This window comes from Dinoponera quadriceps, unplaced genomic scaffold (assembly GCF_001313825.1).
Source record: "Dinoponera quadriceps isolate SergipeBrazil2010 unplaced genomic scaffold, ASM131382v1 scaffold2076, whole genome shotgun sequence".
Lineage (NCBI taxonomy): Eukaryota > Metazoa > Arthropoda > Insecta > Hymenoptera > Formicidae > Dinoponera > Dinoponera quadriceps.
Window position 1 is genome coordinate 4,714 of NW_014556116.1, and position 17,279 is coordinate 21,992.

At 41.0% G+C, this 17,279-nt stretch overlaps 1 protein-coding gene across 4 annotated transcripts in view; it reads right to left on the reverse strand.

The window, feature by feature from the left end:
* Window positions 1-2,089: 2,089 nt before the first annotated feature.
* The window catches only part of LOC106746623 (neurogenic protein mastermind), a 130,369-nt gene continuing 115,179 nt past the window's right edge, over window positions 2,090-17,279 (reverse strand). For all 4 annotated transcript variants that reach the window (XM_014623394.1, XM_014623393.1, XM_014623397.1 and 1 more), the window contains exons 3-7: window positions 13,512-13,835; window positions 8,600-8,780; window positions 4,629-4,928; window positions 4,088-4,342; window positions 2,090-3,898 (exon numbers count right to left, since the gene is read on the reverse strand). In XM_014623394.1, coding sequence (XP_014478880.1) covers window positions 3,666-3,898; window positions 4,088-4,342; window positions 4,629-4,928; window positions 8,600-8,780; window positions 13,512-13,835 — 1,293 coding nt within the window. In that variant the 3' untranslated portion in view covers window positions 2,090-3,665. The remainder of the gene's footprint in view (window positions 3,899-4,087; window positions 4,343-4,628; window positions 4,929-8,599; window positions 8,781-13,511; window positions 13,836-17,279) is intronic.

Genomic DNA, 17,279 nt, shown 5'->3' on the forward strand with positions numbered 1-17,279 from the left:
GGGGGGGGGGGGGAGAGGGGTAGAGAATTAAAGAAAGAGCGAGTGTCTCAAGACTTTGGCAGCTAGCTCGGCTCGGGGCAGGGAGAGAGGAAGGGAAGCGGCGAGAGAGCACTGTAAATCGAACGGGGGTCGACACGTCGGGCCAACCCTTATCGCGATCGTAATTTCATGAGAAGCCGGCGAATTGACATTTTCGGAGTACGCGTCCCCTCTCGTCGCCACCGCCCTTGTAATCCTTATCCCTCATCGCGGCGGGTCTCCTACCCCCATTCGCTCGTTTTCTCCCTCACGGTGATATTGATCCTCCTGCCGAGGCCCACCCACGAGCAACGTTAGGCTGCCGTTCGACCTAGTGTAGGATCGTAACGCAGATGGAGAAAGACGGCTCTTTTCGCTCGTCGACTGGGGCGACGGATTGTCCGCCGCAGTCGGTGGGATGAAAGAGACGGAGAATAAAGCGGGGCGAGAGAGAGAGAAAGAGAAAACGAAATTCGGGAGCATTTTCGTAGCCCGTGAAGGGAACCGCGACCGAGAAGACGCGAAAAAAGAATCGAAAAAAAAAATATCTCTCACGGGGAGGACGGGGAATTGATCGAACAAGATTAAACAGAACGTGGAAAACAATCTCGCCGACGCACGCGTTATTGCGCAACGGGATAACGCGCTGGATAATGCGCATTGACTTTCGGACGGATCGATACGACGCGCGATAAGCCGTCGACGGTGGTCTGAATTTTCCGCGCGGCGAAACAGATCGAATTAATTTTACGTTCGGCCGATTGATCCACGATAACGTAATAACGCGATTAAATGAGATTCCTCGCACGTATTTTTCGGAAGAGTCCAAATAAAGAGATAAACTCGTAGGAACTCTCAACGCCTTTTTATTAATAACAATTCGAAATTCAACATAGAATTTATTCTATATCAAAAGATGCCCGTGCGTGCGTGTGTTCTTATATAAACATTACAAATAATACGACATATATATGCGTCCCAACCAAGGTTTACCCTCGAAAAAGTAACGCGTAACTTTCGCCTCAATTGTGTCGTATTTCTTCATGATCGACCGTCGACAATATAAAAAAAAAATCAAGGACTCAAGGTTACGATTCCTGCATGTATCTCGGTGCGCGGAAGTCTCGCACCGAGCGTGCAACTTCTTGCCGCAAGCTATTTTCTAACGAATCGGTAACAAACGGGACAAATTTTCTCTTTAGGCACTGCTAGCAACTTCTCTGATACCGTCTGGAAAGAGTAGCAACGATTCACTGTGACAATCGACATCACACGCTTTGCTCTCTTCGTTGGTCCCTGATGCTCTCTCTCTCTCTGTAACAATGTGCATTTTCGCCCGTCCTACCTTTTTCTCTCCTTCGTCGCGAGATCGACCATCTCTAAAATGTACAACTGGTGCGACGTTAGCGACGAAGTTCGATTCATTCGCAAACTTTGTTCCCATTTCCCTTCGTTACATTCCGGTCCCCACAATCGACCTGAAAATAGCGATGAGAGGAAGAACAACGTCACGGACGTTACCACTTCGGTAAAACGCAATGTACATATCTTCTGCGGAAACGATGTTTAATTCAACGCGGTTGAGAATAAAATTATGTTGATATATTAACTACAAAACGATGAATATAAAGATGATGAATGATCGTAATATAAAGGCAATATCAATCCGAACTGAAATAATTGCATTTCGTAAAAATGTAATAAACTATTCGACGAATCGTTCATGCTAGACGAACGATTAACACAATTAATATTTGCTTGGCTGATCCAATTTACTGGTAAAAAATAAATTGGTACCTCGCGCCAATAAACCTTCAGATTTCTTAACAGTCGGCCGTCATTCTTTAAAAACTGTTTCTGACGATTTTTTATGAAAATTCGCGCATCGAAATATATTCCACGCGTGTTCTATTTTCCTTCTTTTACTTTATAAACGCGACATATTTCTTAAGCATTTTTCTTTTTCTTGAAATTGTTCAGCCTTAGGAATTCACTAATCTTAAGTATCTGTTTGCAATAATCACACACACACGCGTACCTCAAACTCAGTATATGCCCTCCCTCCCTCCCTCACCATTTGGTTTGATAAATTCAACCGTCAAACATTCATAGAAGACAAACTCGAAGACTCACACGAATGAATATTTTCACTGGCGCGATTTCACAATCGGCTGGATTGACGGAATTACGCGTCTCAAGAACGACTGTCAATTTTATACTTTCTTTATCGCCGTTTTCAGATCAAATGTTTGATAATTGACATTTTTTTAACTGCAAATACGCCACAAACGGGGCATGTGTTTGAATACGCTACTTCTCTAACTGTTACATCGCTATTCTTATAAATTAAGTATTAACGTTGATCCCCAAAAACGGCGATGCTATGAGGAAAAACGCAAACAGTTACCACGTTTTGCCGATATCGTTACGTTGGTGACGTTGATTCCTCTCCACCTCGCCGTTTTCATATCAAATGTATAATAATTGACATTTTGTTAATTGTAAGTATGCCGGCACATGTTTGAATACTCTCTAATTGTTATACTGCTATTCTTATAAATTAAGCATTAACGTCAATCTGAAAATGATGACGTGAAGAGGAAATATATATAACAGCTAATCTTGAGACGCGTGAAGAGAAATCGTCAGTGGAACACGGAAAATATTTACACGTATACCTTCAAATTTGTCTTTTACGAAAGCGATGTTTCATCCTATCGGTTGATTTTATCAAACCAAATAAAATTCATGCCGAGTTTGAGATATGCGTCGAGAGATTCTTGTCAAGAGACTGTGATTCTACTTAAAACACCGCAAAATCTTCACTAGATAAAACTAGAGAGACTTAAAACTAGAGAAATTTACATAGTTTAGATGAATAAAAAAAAAACGATTAACAAATCTGCAGCATTCGAAAAGAAATATATCGCGTTCGCTGCTATCAACGTCACACACATATGTGGCGCATTGCTTCATCAAATTAGTCTTAAAAATTGTCATTTCTACTTACACGTTCACTATTAACGTCACATATGATAATAGTCTTTTGTTTCTATATTTACAATGGATTTTTCTTCATATATTTATTTATATTTATTCGCTATATATAAACAAACTAAGGCTTACACAAAGTTACAATTACATAAAAACAATGTGATCTGCAGCTTGCCAAATAAAATGCGGTAGAGCGAACGTGATGTATTTCAATGATGCAACAACTTGTCACAGCAGCAGCATCGCAACGAAACAATAACAAAAGACGTCGCACGGATCGTGAGGAAGGATCGAGCCGAGAGAGTTCGTCTACCAAGAAATCTGAACGTTCACCGACGAGCTGGCACGTGATAATCGATTTTTGACCGGCAAATGAGCTACGTTTATATTGCATCATTCATCGTTTTATATCACCTAGCTTGACAAACTCAACCGAATGAAAGAAAAGACGGATGAGAGTAGTTTCCGCGTTTCACTGACGTTAATGTTATATCTCCCCTTCGCCATATCGCCGTTTTTTGACCAGCTTGGAATGCAACGACGAGAATAAGAAATTGAAAGAACCGTCGCGCTGTACGTTTCAGAGGCGGTTGAGCTCACTCGAGCGTTATTGTAAGTCGGTATCATTCCCGACGACCAGTCGGGTTCTGGTCTTACAGAATGTCGAGATTAAAGGCAGCCGTACTGTCTAAAGAATTAAGCAGCTCCTGAGCGCTGAAATTCGACGTGTCTGCTGTAGGAAGAGTCTCTAGGAATTCGAGGCTAAAATCAGTGGCCGATACGGACGGGTCCGTAGTAGTGGCCGGTGGTTGCGTGTGCTGTTGCGGCAGACTGCGCACCCCTGGACTGCCCGCACCATACTGCTGATGCGGATGCAACGGGGAACCTGGACAGATGATTCGTAAATTATTACTTGGTGAAGCACGAGAAACCATCGGTATCGTCTTCTTTTCTTTTTGTGAAATATGTCATTTCCAAATATATATTGATCGCCGAAATCGTCGATGGAATTTGATCTAAAGTTAATTTTTATACGTGTGTGCGTAATTATCTATTGATATATTTGGCTACTCACCGGTGCCAGTAGCGTTGACCGAGTTAACGGAAGATGTCTGCGACATTTGCATCTGCAGTGACATCTGGTTATTGTTCTGTTGCATAGCTAGCGTTTGTTGTTGGTGCTGCTGCGACAACAGTTGCTGCATCTGCGTGCTATTGGACATTCCCGATCCGGCAATGCCGCCGTTTTGCGAGCGGATTAGCTGCTGTTGATGCTGCATCTGCGCCGCGGTCATTTGCATGCCGCCCGCGCCGCCCATGCCGAAGCCACCTGAAAAGAATCACACGATTCAATCCCGCATGCCGATCCTGTGCAAATAATTTTTACGGCCAGCGGTAAATAAATCGACAGAGGCGAGTTTATCTACTCGATGAATTTTTCAAACACGCTTCCCGTACAAGCGTGTGTGTGCACAGAAAATAGAATAAAACGTCTGACGATGAAACCACTTCTCTCGAAAGGGTTCGCGAGGTTGGGACATCGCGATTCGTCGGCGACGATGGCCGGCGACAAAAGGATTCTCCTTCCCTCTCTCTCTCTTTCTCTTGGCATTCACCTTGGTGACCTTGCTGGTTGAATTGCGATCGCATCTGAAAGCCCTGCTGCTGCATCAGAACGTGTCGCCATTCCTGCTGGCCACCGCGACCCGCGATGCTATTCCCAAGGCCATCCGGAGGGCCGACGTTGACGTTAGGCGGCCGCTGATTGTTGGTTCTCGGGTAGCCTAGCCGCTGGTGCATCTGATGCATACCGCCGATGGCGGCCATCCCACCGCCGCCGCCCATGTACATATTACCGCCGGTTGAGTGTAACGCCTGCTGCTGCTGTTGCGCCAGTTGCGGCCTCATCATCGGACCTGCGAAAAACATCCGTAATGACGGCGTCGCTGCAAATTCGATAACTCGCTAGCCGAAATCATGCACCAGTGTGAATGTCTTGGATTTATTGCAAATATACGTGTATAATTTTGTCCCGTCGTCTCCTGTCGTCTTGATTAACGATATCAAAAACGTATGCCTGAAATTCTTGCGAAATATGTTGAAGTAAAAGAATATGAAATGATATATCGTGACCAATCGAGAACACTTGTTAATATTCCGTAAATTTTCTCCTTACAATCAATAAAATTAAATGAAAGGAAAGAAAGAGAAATTAACGCGACGAAATCAGGCTAAAAAAAAAAAATAGAGAAAGTTGTGTTGTTAATTTTACACTTATTTATTGATTGTCAGATCATGAGGAAACTTTTCGGAATATTTTGCAAATGTGCTCAATCGATCGCAAGTGTTATTTTACGGCCGTATCCTATTGTTTCAACATATTTCGCGAAGATTTTCGGTCTTTTCGCTTCTGACGTCTCATCAAACAAGAAGCGAAGGAGCCTTAATTATCCGTCGTAACAACATGCAATTGAGCGTACGACGGAGCATATTCCGACATACGGAATCTTCTGAAAATTATCTGTCGCAACACAGTGTGGGCGTGTCATAAATGATGTTCCATGGAGAACAGTCTTTGTGGAACTCTTCGCGCAAAGCAGCCGCCATCAACATGGACAGAGCATATTCCGGGGCACGGAATCTTTTGGAAACTATCTTTCGTAACAGTCGTACCATACTCTTTATGGAAAGTAGCGGTCATAGAACGGACGACAGAGCATATTTCGCGGTACGCGGAAAACTTCTTAAAATTATCTGCGTTATTTGTCTATGTGACAGATGTCAAAATGTACACTATAGATGACAGCTTCAGAGTTGACGATTTTGGGGCATTTCTTGGCGGAATTCACCATGCAAAAAATAGCTGCCATCAGTGTGCACACGAACAACAGAAAAAATATTCTGCAGTAATTGTTACAAACATACCTTTTGCAGAGCTTTCTGTTGAAAACCGCTCGATAATTTTTCAATACAAAATACAATTTAAAAATATTTGAATATAAAACAATAATTAAAAAAAACATCATGATAAATTATACATATAAAAAAATTAGGTTGGTGCAATGTCGGATCCTTGTTATGCATATTATGTTGGCCATATTGAAGACATATGCGCTTGGAAAAAAAAATACATATCAGTTCGATGTCTCTAATGTGTATTAAGATTATCAATTTTTTTCTGAAACATCGTTGTCAACAATTGTTTCCGAGGTTCGTTTTGAAGCTGAACGAAATTTTTTAAACCAACGTTGAATGGTCCGCTCGTTAACTGTATTGTCACCGTAAATTCGGTCAATTTTGCGAGCTGCCTGCACTGTTTCCGAGTTAATATCGGATAATATTGTGTATTTCACTCATATTGCGGTTCAAAGATTAATACCGCTTGCACGTACGATATTTCCGGAAAGAAAAAAAAACTGATAATATTAATACACAAACATTGACTGATTATATTGTTTTTGCCATTAATTTATAGTACATCTTCAATATAATTTAGCCAATATAATATACATAACAAAAATCCAACATTTCATGTACATCGACATAATATATATATCGAAATTGGAATATAAAATAAATAAAATAAAAATAACATAAAAGACGCATACAAGGAGGATAGTTCTGCAGTGCAATTTTTGTAGACGGCCCTGCATGACCACATTCATAACTTTCAGATGTAGTTTCTGTGAACGATCCTGGACAATATTGCATGTGTGGGGATTGACTTGTTTTCGGATTGATATGCAAATTGATGTTCATCGGCTGCATTTGCTGGTTCTCGGAGTATTCGGTTGTTGTTGTGTTAACTGTATTTATCTTTATCTTCTTTCTCCTTTTCTTCTCTCCCATATTTTCCAGTTGATCTGATACAATGTTAATATCGTGAATAATGAGAAATAAGTTTCCGTCTACTGTCCAGCAGTGACGTTCCATAAGAAGAATTGAAAATATTTTTTTCCAGTGGAACCGATACAATATTAATAATGTTTTGCTCCATCCAAAGAGCGATGTTTCATCTACTGTCCAGCAGTGACGATAAAAACGATTTAAAGAGAGTGATAATAATGGAATGAAGATAAATAAAAAATAAAAAATGCGTACTGGACGGATACTGGAAAGTAGTTTCCGCTAACGGATGTAAAGGAGTGTTGTGTGCATTTATATGTGTGGACGAATTGATTTGATTCGTTTGGTTTCGTAACAATCCAAGGCACTCAAGTTGATATGGTACAATGTTTTCAGACTTCCTTTTTCTTCCTCTTTTTTTAGGCGATGCTTCCGGTAAATCTGGTAAAACGTTAAAATTTCGTTTAATAAATATTTATAAAGAGGCTCTAACAATGATCACAGCAATGCTCGTATGCAGGTAAAACATATGGACAGAAAATCATGAACACTGAAAAAAGGATTTGGTAGTAAGTACTAAAATTTGGTGAATATTTGCCAACCAAATATATGATTACTGCAACCGAATAATTTATTCTGTATACTGTAAATGTACGGGACCACACGGTATATTGTATATACGGAACTAAATTATTTGGTTGCAATAATCAAATATTTGCCCGTTAAATATTTATTAAATTTTAATACTTATTATCAGATTCTTTTTTCAGTGTACAGTCCAGTATCGCATATCATGGCCGAAAGATTATCAACGGACATCTACAGCCCCATAGAGAACTCGTCCTACCCGTTGATATTTTTCAATTAATTCCTTTATTGATTATTGTACAATTTTGAAAACGCGGCAGAGAATTTTCCTTCTTAATTTGATGTATTTGCACATTGGTATGATAATTGTTAGACATTCTGTAAATATTGGTCTACAGTTAGCAACGATGATAACAACACATTGATGATAAATAATTAAAACAGATGATATAACAATGGATGATGAAGACTACATCGATAAAAAAAAATAAAGAACGGATCTGATGAAGAGAGATAGTTGACAGTCTGAGAGTTTTCAACGTATGAATTGCAACAGCTAGTATCACATATTCTAATATATGCTGATGAATATAATTTTATCAACAACAATGACAATTATAATAACAAATATACAACAATGACATTAATAATAATAATAATAATAATTATTATTATTATTCGTCTATTGACCACAACGGTAATAATAATGAGAATTATCGGCCTTAGACATCTGTAAGGTGAAAAATTGTACAAGTAATCCTAATTATAACATTAAGGCATATACGATGTGGTAACATGAACTGTCTCATCTCTCCAATCTTTTTTTTCTTTTTCGTTTAGTTGTCAGTGAATTTGATAAAATATTAAAAGTTGCCTTTGAGCGAGTAAAATATTTGTGAATATCCAATGTGTAATCATTATCGCAAGATAATAATCAGCCAGAAAATAAAAATAATAATAAATGAAGAAGAGATTATGAGGTATGGTTCAACTTTTGTTTTTTTCGTCAATTCTTATTATTTATGTTTTTGTCGTATTTTGGTTTCATTATCGTTTCTTTTGATGAAAAGCTCGTTTAAATGCAATAATATAGATAAAATGAATGATATCCGCGATCTCCTCTGATTGAAATCTGTAGTATCTTGTAGCTTACCAGACGGCGGCATAGGTTGTTGGGTAACTCTACGCATGGGTCCAGTGTTGGCGAACCTCGCCTGCTGTCCCATACCGATACCGGCGTGCATCATTTGCGCCTGGGCCGCAGCCTTGTATTCGGGCGGTGGCGGCCGTACACTCCCCATTGCACCTGTCATGTGTTGTTGCTGTTGCATCGCCTGAAATCGCAAGAGACACCGAGATTAAAAACAGACAGATGCGTGTCGAAATTTTGGCCCAATGTTTTCATTCATCTTTTAATTCACAATACAGTAGAAGATGACAATTTTGCTCACTTTCTTCATTCCAATAATATAATTTACTCCTACTTTAATAATGTCTTACTCTCTAAATTTCTTCGAGTGAAATAACACTCGAAAAACTGAGTGTCACCCGAATGATTCTTTACTCGAATGATTTCTCCATTCTGTGAATCGTAGGGTGAATATTTTCACTCGAAAAGCGAATCTATTATACCGTCATCAAAACAAATTCGATTGCAACATGTATGGAATCCACTTTTAATAAGGCACTTGCGACTTCGAGCGATTATTTTCAATATTATTCGAATAAAATGAAATAAAATAAAAAATATCGCCACTTTTCATTAAGTAAGATTCCATTGCAAGACATTTAGATAGTAAATTTCCGTTCTCGCTGTTTTAGCGTCAAAATAGATTGTGCGAGGTAACATTACGAACTGAAATCTGTAGAATTTGAGGTTCAAGAGAGAAGTTGACAAATATCGTCAAAATAGGTTTTCGCTTGTATAGCATAGACGCAAACTGAATAAATTGTCCTTAAGAACGTCAAAGTGGTATTAAAATTTCGGAACGAAACTTGGAGAGATTCCGCAAAACTGGCAAACGGATATTTTAAATTGTACATCGAGTCTTCAAAGTGAGAAGAAAACAATTTATAGCATCGAAGGAGTAAAACAAGTGCTTCTTTAATGTTACAAATAAGACCTGAGACCTCCAGAGTCTAAATTTTAGTTCTGCATTAAATTTTCAAGTGGAGAAAACAATTTCCCGATTTATAGCACCAAAGTAGCAGACCTTTGAGAAGACTTAATGTTGAACTAAATTAGACTTAAAATAAGACTAAAATTTCGATTTGAGGAGAATCTACGAAAGTTTGCCCGTGGGAAGCCGCTGCAGGAGAGTCGATCGCGGAGATCCGTCCGATCGGCTGCACGAAATCGTTACGTGCCGATTTTAAGGTCGGCTCGATACTCTCCGCGAGTCTCGAGAGAGTAGAAGGGCGTTGCTCGCCTAATCGCAGGTTGTTGCTCGGTCGAGAGTGGAAAGAGAGACGCCGGCGCGACGACGGTGAGGAGAGGAGGAGGCGAGCGGATGGACGGACGGGCGAGGCGAGAGAGCGAAAGGGTGAACGACGGCGACGAGGAAAGCGATCGCCGCCGTAGCATCGGCTTCCTGCGGCGGTCGCTGTTGTTTCCATTGTCGTCCTCTCCTTCGCAGAGAGACTTTCCACGCGTCCGCGTAACACCAGGAAGTGAGAAATGCAATCGCGCAACTACGCCCGAGACGTCCGCGATCACGGTGAGCGAAACGAGGTAATTCACGCGCTGCGTGATGTACCCGCGATGCGCGTATCCGTCGAATGTGCTTGCAATAGGTTCGCGCGAGCAACATTGTTAGAGATAAACAGATAGATGGATAGAGAGAGAGAGAGAGAGAGAGAGATGCCGGATAACGAAGTATACTCGAAAAAGATATATCTGAGTCAAAATTTTGATGCTACTTCGAAGCTCTTAGTTTGCAGCCATTTAGATGGCCTACAGACTGATAAAAATCTACCTTGACGCACAGAAAAAAATATTTGATCGAATTTACTACACAGTGAACTAATCAAACGCGTTTCGGTTGAAGAAATCTCTGATTATGAGAACCAAATTTGGATCATAAGAACCAGAAACTCTGCTTCCTTCAACCAAAACGCGATTAGTTTATCCATTGTTTGATAAATTCGGCCTTTTTTCTGGGCGACACCATACTTGCCAACTTGAACCTTAAATTTTACAAATTTAATATTAATGGTATCCTGAAGCTATAAATGCTCTCTCGATGGAAAAGCATCGCATATGTATGTGCTTTCTCGCCCGTCCCTGGAAGAACGGATGACTAACCAATTGCGTGAAACATACAATTAGTAAGTGGAGCACGAGCGTCGTCGTCGTCGTCTTTGCTACCTTAGAATTATCAAGATAATGATCGCGCTGCGACTGAGTCAGCCACCAATAGGCGGTCCTCGCAACGAAGAGATCTAGGCGGTCTCTCGTTAAATGTAGCTACGCGTGTGCCACGCAATTTCACGTCGTTAAATCGACTTCCCGGCGACGCGTTTAATCGCGCACGACGATTCCACGATCATCGTTTTCGAGAGGTCGATGGAACATATCGACGGCGAGATTTTATTGTCAATTTAGTTTAGCATTCGAAAGGGGCGAAAAATGCAGACTCTATTGTTGTTACACTTTGAATTATCGTATATGTAAACAGAGAATTCATTTCTTAAAACTTTTCTTCTTGCTGTGTAGAACCTTAGTAGAAATTTAATGTTTAGTCACTATTTTGTACACAGTATTTTGTACAATTTAAAAGGTAATAATCGATGCGGTAAGAAATATTGTATTGTTAAATTTAACAACAGATGTCCCAAACGGTCCGTTCGAATGTTTGTGTTAATTTTATGCAAAATTAATGCATTAATCGGTACTGAGACATAAAATGCATTATTTTAACGCTTTTACACATGTTGAATACAAAATGTTAAGATAATACATGTTAAATTAACACAAAGTTGTGTTAAAAGTTAAACATAAAAATCTCAACAAGAACCAATTTTAATTCAAAAAATTTTTTTTTACCTTTATGTAACGTCGTTACTAACCAGTAATATAACACTTACTTCACCTAGCGGCCGGATAATGGCTCCTATTAGTTAGCTATTAGTTTTTTTTTATTCAGACCGACTAGATACATTTCTATTCTATATATTCTTGTAAATTATGCACTTATTTTAAAAATAATAGCTGCAACAAATTTTTCAAATTTACTTTTTCTTTTGTATAATCCGCGGAAATATAATAAGTGTACTGGATAAAGCACATTTATAGATATTTGAGTAAGGACGTATGAAAAAAAGTCTCTCACCGACCCGATGTCCCAAACTAAACAGCGAAAAATAAGTGTGCCAACGAAGAGTACATCTGTCGTTCCACACAGACGTGAGTGGTAAGCCTAGAAGATTAGAAGAATTTCGGTGACGGAATTTCGGGAGATTAGGAAATCACGGTGTCAAAGCTACGTCTCCTCGAAAAGAAATCGATCCCCAAACGAAAGGAAGCAGTCTGCTGCTATATGCGCGGAGAGATCGGCCGATTAGATGCTACTTATTCAATACTTCCCGTCTACGAGATAAGCGAATACATTTAGCGTTATCACGAGGAGCTGCCACCGCATGTGAGATGTGCATCCAACGGGTCGATTAAGCCGCGGGAAAAGCGGGGATAAAGAGGCGTGTATCGACGACGACGTTTAATCTCGCGTGAAGCACGAATAATCGTCGAGGACGCTAATTCACCGATATCTTGGCTTCGTCGATATCGCTACGGATTCTTCCCGCAGGAAACTCCGCGCAAAAACTTTTCGCCCTATTGTTCCTCGGTCGCTCTCTCCCTCTCTCTCCGTCTCCGAGGAAGCTCGCGCCGCGCTATTTGTCCTATTTGTGTCGCTTCTTTCAACGCAGCGGGACAGAAGTTGCAAAAGACCTAGTGGTACCTGTTGCATATGAACGTCGCGGACTCTCCTCTCTCTCTCTCTCTCTCTCTCCCGTCGGATAGGAGCTTAATGTCTCGGTTAATGTGCCACCGGGGGTATCGCGCGGCAATCTCACGATGAGCTTACAGAAGCGATCGCCACGGTGGAAGTTGTGCGCGCGTTTATCAGAGGAATGACGAAGAAACGAGCGATCCTCGAGAACGCAAACGATACCAAGGTCTTTTTGCCGGAAGAAGCGAGCTGGAATGAATCCACGAAGGACACCAACCCGGGAGCAAACGTCATGGAGCATGTTGAAAGTTTGCGTTGTTAAGTAAATTATAATAAAATGAATAATGAATAAAATGAAAAAGAATGAATACAAAATCGGATAATGTAAAAATAAAGGGCAGTAATAGCTAGTTTCTAATGCGCGTATATTCATAATGTACGCACAGATAATTGGTACGTATCGTAGTTTTTGTACGTGCATAAAGAAAAATTCCCGTGCGTTCATACTTAATTAACTATTGCGAATTTTGCAAAACACGACTGTTCATTTTACTACCTGCACACAACGAAAATTTTCAAACACCTCGTATATTTTCAACAATAAAACAATTGTTGTACACATAGTCTTGAATCAATATTCTCATATGTAAGCAGAAATATATTGTTAGAAGTTCGTTTTTAGTCTTGAATTGAGTGCAAGTAATATCAAGTCAATTCACTCGAGTCAAAATTCTTCCAAGAAGATTATAATATTTTTGCTTATATATAAGAACATCTATCATTGATTTAAGACTAATTTTTTTCCACGTCAAAAAATATATTTTTCAATGTAATTCGTTCGTGCTGTTGTATAAGAATAGTCGCATGATTGTTATGGGAAATATTTTAATAAATATTTTTGACGCCAATTTTGACAAATGTAATAAAAATAATTGTTATCTTAGAAATTGATGTAATTTTCAAACACCCGACTTGAAAGGGTCTCTTTGCTGCAAGGCACGTAGAAAGCGTAGATGACGAAGAAAGCGCCGATTAGCAAAATTACTCAATGACGAGAGGCCAGAGTTGTCTCATCGATCGCGTGAAAAGAATTCGCGAAGGCGAAGTCGCTCTTACCTGTTGCGCACGCATCAGTTGCTGTTGTTGTAAGATCTTTGCGTGTTGATGCTGATCGACCTGGCCAGCCGGCACCGGATGACCGCGCGCCCCCGTTGCGGCTCCAGGTTGCTGCACCCCGCTGGCTGCCGCCCTTTGCCTCAGGCTCTGCTGGGTGAAGTTGATAGTCTGTGACTGCGAGACCGAGCAGTAAGTGTCAGTCTGATTGCCCGGACCGGGCTGATTGGCCGTCTGTTGCTGACTGAAAAACATGCCCTGCTGGGCGGCGACGGAGACACCGGGCTTCAGGTCACCCGTGAGCTGCATGTGCTGACCGGCCGACACCTGCAAATAGAAAGCGAACAGTTACAGTTGGCTCGCTCGTTTTGCGAGTCTGGTGAAAATGATGCCCTTTATTCCGAATAAAGGTAGAACGAGTGATTATTATCATAGACATAAAAATATACAAACGGAGCTTAACGGAGATTCGGGGACAGGCTTTCAGTGATGTGACATTGATAAGTCATCATGGAAATAATTGAAAAGGATATATATTACTCATAGTTTTTGTTATTATTACGATATACAATGCAGAAATTCATTGTTCTTCACCTGACAACAACTCTGTAACCCAACGAACGAAACTAACCGAAAGAAAATCTTCTTCTTCCCTACCAATCTTACATTCTCCTCCTCGCCTAAAGTGATGCTCCTTCTATATATTCTTATGTCTATAGTTATTATATCGAGCTGCCTTTCACGCATATCAACGAAAAGCTATTTTCTGCGACAGCCATTTATTTACATTCTTATCACCCCTCCTCTCAAAAAAGTAGTCGCATAGGAAAAGACGGAATTGAGATGTTCTCTCTCTCTCTCTCTTGTTATTTTGCTCGTAAATACAGAGCCGTTGAAGAAAGCGTTAATAAATGTCGCCACCGGATCTCCCGAGGCGTGCTTTATCACGGCTAATACAAGAGTGCCTCGAGTGTCAGTGAGTATAACGCGCCGGAATCCCGCAACTGGTGTTTAACGGCGGCTTTTTCACGTGTAATCTTTACGACGTGATGCCGCGTGCCTCGAGCATCGACTCGCTGTAATAACAAGTTGGCCGCGCAAATCGACTTTAAACACAGGATTCGACTGTCGAACGAGACACAGAGCTGACGCGAGACCACGCTTCTTTGGACCAAGCTTCTTTGGACATCTTAACGACACGCGTGATTACATAGTAGCTAACTCGTTAATTGCGCGTACGCGTGACGCGGCAAGAATGTTACGAGGACCGTAAAATTCCGCTAAATTGCACGCTCTCCGCCAGGCTAGCCGATCATCGCTTTTTCCATCGGTTTCTCGCGTAAAAATTTTCCCAGATTTTCCTATATACATACATATAAGCCGTATATATGCATATATATACACAGCATAGATTAGAATGCCTAAAGTTGTCCCAAAATGGGTTATCCTATTGTGACAATTCCACTCTTCTTTATGCTAAATAAAAAGCCTCTTTTTCACGAAAAGCCTCTTTTAACTGTGCGACCGTCATCACCAAATTTAGTTTGGGCCACATTAAAGTTGATAAACAGAGTTACATGTTTAATAATGCGCGCGCGTGTGTGTAAAGTGTACACGAGTCAAAATTAAAAATTCTACATCAAGTCTTCAAATGGAGAAAACGGAAACAAATTTCAACATGAAAGAAGTACAACAAGTATTTCGGGAGGAATTTAGTCCTACAGAATCTAAATTTCAGTTCTACATTGAGTGTTCAAGTGGAAAAAATTGCAACAACTGCCCCGTTTGTAGCACGGAAGAAACAAAAGAACAGAACTTTGAACAATTTGAACTTAATGTAGAAGAAAATTAAGGTAGGATTAAAATTTCGGCTCAGATGAATATTTAAATGTTTCATATATTTTATTCAATCGTGGTATAGAATGGAAACAATCTTTGAGAAAACATTGAATGACCATACGGAGAGAAATTATAGTTCTTCCGATTCTTTCACTATGATGATTACATAGTTACAAATATTTTTTTATTGTTCCAACTTTTTGGTTTACCCGACAATTAGGCAAACATCAATGGCTGTTGTTGATTGGTCTGTCCAATAAGTCGGGTAAATCTTACGAAGAAGTTGAAACAATCGACCTTTGAAACAATACACTCCTAACCTGCGTAGATTTCCCAATTAGAATCCATAATTACTTTGGGAAATCGAGTCTCAATTGGATCCCAAGAAATTTTCTATGCGTCTTCTCGCCATGAAACGCGGTACGTCTCTCGAAGAATCTCGACGACTGGTTGTTGTTCTCGGATATTTATTGGGCCCAATGGAATTTGAGAGTTTCCATCCCGCTTTCACGACGACATTGCGTTCCTTCTCGTGCTTGTATCTCTCATTCTGTTATTGCGCTAAATTTCGTCATTCGAAGAGACAGAGCGCGGCTTCGCCGCGGGAGGGCCGGAATTTTGTTTCTTGCAAAAAGTTGGACGACGACTATTGTCCTGTCGTCGGTGTCGTACCGGCCGGCGATGATATGAAATGGCTACCGTTCTTCTATATTTCACAGCGCCCAGGAGGATCGGACGGCGAAGTACAAGCCACGGCGCGACCGTGTCCCGCCGATGACCCTTCGACCTCGCGGCTCTCTCTCTCTCTCTCTCTCTCTCTCTCTCTCTCTCTCTCTCTCTCTCGAACCCTCGTAATCTAGTTGCGAGTTTGTATCTCGATACACCACCCCGGCGGTCTCGCCCCCTCCTAAGCATCGCCAAATTGCGTATCGTACGGTCGCTCCTGCAGAGGTTTTTATTGGAATTGCGCGCGGCCATCGTTGTCGAACGTTGGCAGAGACTATCGAGTTTGCGCCGGAACGTCCGAGGAAAAAGAGAGGCTTTCCTCCGCCGGGTGTATATACACAAGGTGGCTCGCGATCAGTGCGAATACCCGGTATACATCGCGATATCTGAATTTCGCATGTAGAACGCGAATGATGACAGACGCTTATGCAAATGCACAGGTGTGGAGTCCTCCTCCCCCCACCCCCCTCTGTTGATAGCCGCTCAGTCTATTAAAATGTCGAGATATACGACGTACGTAGGTGCGCGAATACATAGACGCGTTGTACATTAGCGAGGAGCCGTACATAAGACCGTCTACCGATACGCGCGGATAATTATACGCGTAGTCAAGGATCGGTATTTAGTACAGCCACCACTACCACCACCGGTGTAATTTCGTACACACTATGTATAAGCGCGTGCCGCTGTACATAGACGCTACATATACAGCCGCATTTACATGTATAAGGGAATTACAATTATTACGTCTATCCGCGTCCGCTCGATGCATATCTCATATATCTCGCGCGATAAGCAACGTGTAGGATCGCTCATCGTATTCTTCTGTCGGAGCTCCGACTAGAAATTCAACGAGCGTGATATCGAAAGTTCCGGAAAAACACTAACTGTTCCAACTGGTCTTGAGAGAAATCTCACTAAAATTGTCGGAATTTTCGTCCTCAATTATACATGGAAAAAAAAAAGAAGAGTTTGACTGAATCTACCTGATCAACCAGCGTTTTGGTTGAATTTCCAGTTGTCAAAATGGGTTTTTATAATCAGAAAGCGTTCAGTCCGTCCATTGTCAAGTAGACCCCAACGAAAATCATTTTAACGCTTGCTTACTGGAGAAATAATTCTGACCGTAATTATGCGATTAGAAATAGCAAAAATGCTTCTTTCGATGCGAGGCAAAGCCCGAGAGCAGCTCCTGGTTGAAATCGT